Below are 7,498 nucleotides of genomic sequence, written 5' to 3'. Positions count from 1 at the left end.
AATTAAGTGGATATTGATAAGTATCAAGAATTTTCAATATATTTATAAATTTTAATTATACTAGTTAATTATTATAAAAATATCAATCAATCTGCCCAGATTTTTTCCATCTTTAATGTCTGTCCATTAATTTTAACAAGTCAGTTCAGATCCGCCTATTTTTTCAAGAATGGTAATCCAAGCTTGCTTTTCTAGCGTCCCAGACAGGACAGATCTAGCAAATTGTTCGCACATAAACAACTGTATAATTATTGCATCCCTCCCACTTAAAAGACACTTTATAGGTCCAATATTTGATCGGTTTGAATCTAAAAAAGTTTAGATATATGGTCTACTTGAAATATTTTAAACTTGAAGGTCCAAATTTGGTTTGACTAAACACAAAGGATCAAATTGTACATATTCCATTTCATTGGACCCCAAAAGGTAAATTACGTTAGTTCGCCAAAGAAAATGAAATTAAAGTGCAAGAAACCCATGTCCCCCACCCCCACCCCCACCCCCACCCTCTCTCTCTCTCTCTCTCACCCGAACCTCTTTGCTTCAAAATTCAACTCCCCCATAAATCCTTTTCCTGTACAGCTTCACTGCGTGTGTTAGTGTGTGAAAAAGAGGTGTTTCTGAAGCTTAATAATTATGAATTTGGTATAAAATGGCGAATAATCATAGTTACAAGAATGGTGGTCTGAAGACGAAGTCAATTTCATCCTCATCATCATCGTCATCTTATTCTGGTTACAAATCTAAGCAATCGGTAACCTCTGGTGTCCGCCGTAACAGCACCGGTTCCAGTGGTAATTCCGCTGGTGGACACCAGAAAGATACTCCTGGAGGTCTCTCTCTGCCTTCTCTCTATGTTTACTATCAATTACGCTTATGTCTGTATACATGTATGATTTTGTTATTGTTACCCATTTATTTATTTAGGTATCATATAATTCTGAACAATTGGTAACTGGGATTTTCTTTGTGCTAGATTTGTGCTATTATTTCTAGGTAATAAGTTAAAATTTTGCATAATTTGAGAATGGGTTGACCTAGAATTCCTAAAAGGTTATGCTTTTTAAGGTTCTTGAGAATAGAACATTCGTTTTTCAGTAACTATGTTTGAAATTAAGTGGTTGTTTTGAACAACATTGGTCCCTACGTTGGTGGAATAGTATTCTTGGAGAAAAAGGTGGAAGACCATTTTTTGGTAAAATTTGTAAGTGTTCATATCCTGAAATTTTTTCTCATCATTGTTCTATTTGTTAGATCATAGAAGTGAAAGAAAGATTGGAGCTTTGGTAAATGCATTCTTTACACTATGTCCATATATTATCTTGGAAGTTCAAAAAGGACAACACTTGAAGAATCTTGAATATTTTCTTGATTAGAATAACTTGCAAAAACTGTAACATATATGGGGAAATAGGCTTGTGGAAGTCTTGAATCACACTAGATTGTAAGCTTATTATATAGCGGGCCTTAAGGGTTGCGTCTTGGAGATGGGGTTTTCGCAAGATGTGTTCACTTTGCTAGATTCCATGAAGGTAAGGCCAGTTTGATGGCTCCAAAATGGATATGTGTATAACCTTGAGCTTGACAATGCCTGGGAAGGTTCGATGGAAGGGATAATGTCACCAAGTGTTTTGAGGTGGTGGTTGGGAGCTGATAGGAGTCAAATTTGGAAGCCTGGATATTTTGGAGGACAAAGAAGTGTGTAGAACACATGACGTTCATTGTGGAATCATATGGATAAACAGTGCTTGTAGAAGCTTCCTTCCCACATACGGTATGTTTGGCCCACAAACCGATCCAAGAATCTTGCGTGTTGGGAGAACGCTTCCACAAGTATTATTCATCGTGTTGGACTCCACAGACATTTTGCTTCTTCCATGTATGTATATGTATCATGTGTGGATGAATCCTTCACGTGGCTTTGCACAATTTGGAGTCGTCAATATACAATGCCGTTATGTTCTTTGATGTATGACAATAGAATCTGGTTATACCCTTCAGTTGCAAGTTGGAATTTTACCTCTAAATTGTGGTAATCACAATTTCTTTGGGTAATAGTGGAAACATCTTTATATATCTTGGATAACCCTTGTTTTTCCATATTGTTGATAAAAAGATTGTCCCTGACCGCCGGAAGTAATAGATGCTAGACTCACATATTGTATTCACACATTAGTTTCTGGGAGAGTTCGAGTGGCTGTAAGATTACGACCACGCAATAGTGAGGAGCAATCAACCGATGCTGATTTTGCCGATTGTGTGGAATTGCAGCCGGAGGTATTCCAATGTCATGTTTGTAGCTTATTTTTTATGGTTATCGTGTATTTTGGAATTTCGTTCTTGTCTTGAAACTTTATCAAATCGAATTTTGCATTCTTGTGTTATTTCAGCTTAAAAGATTGAAACTTCGAAGGAATAATTGGGATTCAGATACATTCGAATTCGATGAAGTTCTTACTGAATTTGCATCTCAGAAGCGTGTTTATGAAGTTGTCGCAAAACCCGTTGTCGAGGTTTGCAATACTTGCGAACGAACTTTGTCATAACCATCTTATTTTCAAGAAATTTTACCATTTTTTACTGTATTTTTAGCACAATATTACAGAGCATTCGCTTTTTGAAAATGCAATCATGTGTCATCTGTTCTGCAGAGTGTTCTTGATGGATATAACGGAACGGTCATGGCATACGGACAGACCGGTACAGGAAAAACGTACACACTTGGACGACTCGGGGATGAGGATACTTCTGCTCGTGGAATAATGGTTCGGGCAATGGAGGATATATTTGCTGAAATCTCCCCAGAAACAGATTTGATCTCCGTGTCCTACTTGCAGCTCTATATGGAGACAATACAAGATCTTCTTGATCCTACAAACGATAATTTATCTATAACGGAAGATCCAAAAAGTGGAGATATTTCACTTCCGGGTGCGAGTTTGATAGAAGTCAGGGATCAACCAAGTTTTGTTGAACTACTACGGTTAGGAGAAGCACATCGATTTGCTGCTAACACGAAGCTGAATACAGAATCATCTCGTAGTCACGCCATTCTGATGGTGAGAGACCATATGTTCCTTGGTAAAATATTCTATCATTCCATATCAGGGAGATGATTGTTATTTACTTAGGGGCTGTTTGGTTGGTTTTCCATTAAGTCTTGTATGGATAAAGCTGTCTATGTGGATTAATCTGTCTGTATAGATTGAGAAGGTTTTTGTTTTGGAGGGTTTTTCATGAATGGAATGAGCATGTTTTTAATCGGGAAGGGCAATTTGGAAAAAAAAGTTGGTTTTCTGCATAAAGCTCCCCCTAGAAGCTTACCGAATAGGCCACTTTCTATATCATTAAGCCACTACCAAAGAGTCATGTATAGTTGACTAAATAAGCTACGAGTCTCATTACAGCTCATTAAGCTGCTAACAAACAGTCCCTTACTGAACTTCAAATATTAATATAACATGGACATCACCAGAATTCCATTCTTGGTGCAGGTGCATGTTAAGAAGTCTGTGAAGGAAAGAGATGTCGGCGCTAGTTCTGGTGAACATGGTAGCAAGTCCCACATGAGTAGAACGATGAAGCCGCCAGTTGTGCGCAAGGGGAAACTAATCGTTGTGGACCTTGCGGGTTCCGAGCGTATTGATAAGTCGGGTATGAAGCATAACTTATTTGCTTTTTGTTAATTACTATCACCCGTTTTCATGCTAAAAATATTGTATTTTGTTGTTATTTTTCCAGGAAGTGAGGGACATACGTTAGAGGAAGCTAAATCTATAAATCTTTCTCTAAGTGCACTCGGAAAATGTATAAATGCATTGGCGGAAAACAGTTCTCATGTTCCAGTTCGTGATTCCAAACTTACAAGATTGCTTCGAGATTCATTTGGAGGTGAGATAACTTTCTTTTCTTCACGGTTTCACCCCAAAAAACTTGCACCGAGAATCGTATCATTGACGTGGTTAAATATATGCAGGCACGGCAAGAACTTCTCTTGTTATCACCATTGGTCCATCTCCTCGTCATAGAGGAGAGACATCGAGTACGATAATGTTCGGGCAAAGAGTAAGTTATTATGCGGATTACCACACGAAAATCACCCGTTTTTACCGATTATTTTGAGTTTCTGATAATTTCATTGGGTTTCTGTTTTGTGTAGGCTATGAAAGTAGAAAATATGTTGAAGATAAAGGAAGAATTCGATTACAAGAGTTTGGCTAGAAAGCTTGATGTACAAGTAGAATCTCTCATTGCCGAACATGAAAGGCAGCAAAAAGCATATCAAGATGAGGTTGAAAAAATCGGGCTGGAAGCAAAGAAGCAAATATCCGAAGCTGAAAAACTTTATGCAGATACTTTGGAGGTAACTTCATGTGTGAATACTTTTCCTCCACTGTTATGCATATATGAATACAACATATACTTATTCTTTCTTCTTGTCTGTATCATGTTACGTCTTCAGAAGGAGAGGTTGAAATATCAAAGAGACTGTACGGAATCGATAAAGAAACTTGAAGCACAGTTGGCGGTAAATCAAGAAAAGCAGGGAGATGGAAGAGTCAAAGTTGGATTTAAAGATGAAAGCTTTCATAAGAAATCGAATGGCGAGGTATTTGGAAAGGATCTCTTAACGTATAAAGCACGGGATTACTGATTACTTATTAACAACTAACTGCACGTTTTATATATGTTGATATCCAGGCTCAAGGTGCGTCGGCTAGTGCAGAACTTATCGAAGTTAAGAAGTTGCTACAGAATGAAATACTCTTACGGAAAGCTGCTGATGAAGAAATCGGTAATCTCCGAAATCAAGTAATGCAATGGAAACGATCGGAGGTACAATTTATGCCCTCTAAAATGCTCTTACGAGCGCTGCTATATAACGCCCTATTATTCTTTTTGTGCAACGACTGCTGACAAGATATATTTTGGTTTGGCAGGCAGCAGGGAGTGCTGAAAACTTAAAGCTTCGCAAGATGCTGGAAGACGAGATTCATCAGAGAGAAAAGCTCGAAGAAGAAATATCCATGTTACAAAATCAGCTGTTGCAAATAAGTTTTGATGCCGATGAGGTATATGCAAAAAATGAGGGGTGTTCATCTAAACCGCCCACACCGCACAAACCGCCAACACTGCACCGAAAAACGCGGTTTAGTTTCATGGTGCAGTTTGCGGTTTGCATTTTTGCCAAACTGCATTATGCGATATCTGACTATATATCGTTACTTCTTATAGACGAGAAAACAACTCGAGAGTGGTCATAGTATAGACATGACTGGAGAAATGGGTTCTCTTATCTCTCCAGTTCGTCAGCAACAGATGAAATATTCGGGCGAGCAGGAGAAAGGGTCAGTGGCAAAACTCTTTGAACAAGGTGATCATCAAATTTCCGTTATAAAATGGTAATCTGGCTCTCGTTTGTCAACATATATCGATTCTGATTTACTAATTAAATACGCTTTTTAACAGTCGGACTGCAAAAGATTCTATCTTTACTGGAAGCAGAAGACCCTGATGTTCGAATCCATGCTGTAAAGGTTATTGCAAATTTGGCCGCTGAAGGTATTCTGGAACTTATGTTTAACCATGAAAAAGAGTATATTTGTCTTCTCTTTTATCAGATTATATCATTTTGACATCATATCGTTACATAACGGATTTGTTCTATCTGGGCAGCAACCAATCAGGAAAAGATTGTAGAAGCCGGTGGCCTTACATCTTTGCTAGCTCTTCTTACGAGCTCCGAGGATGAGAACATCCACAGAGTTGCAGCAGGCGCAATTGCAAACCTTGCAATGAACGGTATATACATACACACACACACACACAYATATATATATATATATATATAKAGAGAGAGAGAGAGAGAGAGAGAGAGAGAGAGAGGGGGKTCAGGGGAACCCAAAAAAATGAAAAATAGAGGAACACCCTGGAAACCATTAATTTAGACGGTATACTCATGTGCATACAAGTAACTGAAGCTGTTTCTTGGTTTTTATGCATCTATGCATGTTATGCACATGTACATACCGGACATATTGTTTATTAATTACTTGTATGCATATGTACATACCGTCCATATGAACAGTTATCAGGGTATTCTTCAGTTTTTTTATTTTTTTGCTGTTTCTCTGGACCTGTATATATATATATATACATATATATATATATATATATATATGTGCATTAGAATGAGTTATGGTTTATGGGAATCGCAAAATTTTAAGAATGAAATACGATTGCAGAAACCAACCAGGAGCTGATAATGGCTCAAGGGGGTATTAGTTTGCTAGCAATGACAGCAGAAAATGCTGACGATCCTCAAACTCTTCGAATGGTGGCTGGAGCGGTGGCTAACCTTTGTGGCAATGGTAATCTAGTTAGAAACCTTAAACTACTTCAATAATGATGGCGATTTTAAAGGAATAACCGTTGGTACGATGATAAAACAAAAAAAAATCAGACAAATTGCAGGTGATGTTAAGAGCTGAAGGTGGTATTAGAGCGTTGTTAGGAATGGTGAGATGTAGACATCCAGACGTTCTTGCTCAAGTTGCTCGAGGAATCGCTAACTTTGCAAAATGCGAGTCGAGAGCATCCACTCAAGGTTGGTATTTTAATTTCTTGATGGTGATTCATTCTAATCTATTTGATTAGTTCTGAAATCATTGTGTTAATTACGTCTGGTTGAAGGAATTAAAAGCGGAAAATCTCATTTGATTGAGGATGGTGCCCTTCCGTGGATCGTGAAGAATGCTAACAATGAAGCGTCACCGATCAGGCGTCACATCGAGCTTGCTCTTTGCCACATGGCACAACATGGTGTGTAAGCTTTCGTCATATATATATGCATTTCTCTTGGAACTGAAGGTTTTTTTTTTTGGAGAGTGATAATTGAAAACAAGATAGTGAGAATTTTGTTTGAATTATAGAAGTAAATGCGAAAGAGATGATATCGGGTGGTGCGTTATGGGAGCTTGTTCGAATCTCACGAGATTGCTCAAGAGATGATATCAGGATACTTGCAAGACGGACGTTATCGTCAAGTCCTACGTTCCAGGTTGAGTTGAAGCGTTTAAGATTAAATTAACTCTGTTTCAAAATATTATTTATTTATTATATGTTTATATTATATATGTTGGGGTGGGGTTGGATGTGTTTAAATTATTTGAAAGGAATTTGTGATTGATTTGAAGGTTTTGGTGATTGAAATTAGCAAGTTTAATTAAGTTGTATGTAGGTAGGGTCGGTTTCTGGCGTAAACCTTTTTTTTTTTTTTAAATTATTAGTGCTTTTATTTATCTTTTTTTAATGACGATATATACATGATACAAATAGTATATATTAAATTATGAAAATTAATAATAAAGTAAAATGCAAATTTGGTCCCTGTGGTGAGTTGTTTTTTTTTTTTTGGTTTTGGTCCCTATAAAATTTTGATTGCAAGAAAACCCTCGTGATATGTAAACGTTTATGATTTGGGTCTCTTAGACCAACT

General features: G+C 37.4%; 1 protein-coding gene across 2 annotated transcripts; it reads left to right on the top strand.

Annotated features, from left to right (window-relative positions):
• Positions 1 to 530: 530 nt before the first annotated feature.
• LOC112527656 (kinesin-like protein KIN-UA) lies at positions 531 to 7,240 on the top strand. 2 transcript variants are annotated; one of them, XM_025138413.1, is made up of 18 exons: positions 531 to 833; positions 2,177 to 2,277; positions 2,391 to 2,513; positions 2,652 to 3,059; positions 3,495 to 3,654; positions 3,742 to 3,891; positions 3,977 to 4,065; positions 4,160 to 4,363; positions 4,463 to 4,609; positions 4,702 to 4,836; positions 4,941 to 5,072; positions 5,236 to 5,374; positions 5,470 to 5,562; positions 5,677 to 5,802; positions 6,246 to 6,371; positions 6,464 to 6,607; positions 6,694 to 6,822; positions 6,936 to 7,240. In XM_025138413.1, exons 1-18 carry the CDS (start codon positions 653 to 655, stop codon positions 7,088 to 7,090), a joined length of 2,742 nt encoding a protein of 913 aa, XP_024994181.1. In that variant the 5' UTR covers positions 531 to 652; the 3' UTR covers positions 7,091 to 7,240. The 2 variants fall into 2 exon arrangements, with proteins under 2 accessions (XP_024994181.1, XP_024994180.1); XM_025138412.1 differs by having other exon boundaries at positions 6,933 to 7,240.
• The last annotated feature ends 258 nt before the right edge of the window (positions 7,241 to 7,498 follow it).

The sequence above is a fragment of the Cynara cardunculus genome (genome assembly GCF_001531365.2).
Source record: "Cynara cardunculus var. scolymus isolate 2C chromosome LG 15, CcrdV1, whole genome shotgun sequence".
Lineage (NCBI taxonomy): Eukaryota > Viridiplantae > Streptophyta > Magnoliopsida > Asterales > Asteraceae > Cynara > Cynara cardunculus.
This window is presented reverse-complemented; position numbering and strand designations above follow the sequence as displayed.

Bases quoted from the DNA above. Each gene is read 5' to 3' on its own strand.
- LOC112527656 (XM_025138412.1), top strand. From the start codon at position 653: ATGGCGAATAATCATAGTTACAAGAATGGTGGTCTGAAGACGAAGTCA. The intron at 2,514-2,651 runs GTTTGCAATACT...TCTGTTCTGCAG, and splicing joins TCGCAAAACCCGTTGTCGAG to AGTGTTCTTGATGGATATAA. The intron at 3,655-3,741 runs GTATGAAGCATA...TTATTTTTCCAG, and splicing joins CGAGCGTATTGATAAGTCGG to GAAGTGAGGGACATACGTTA.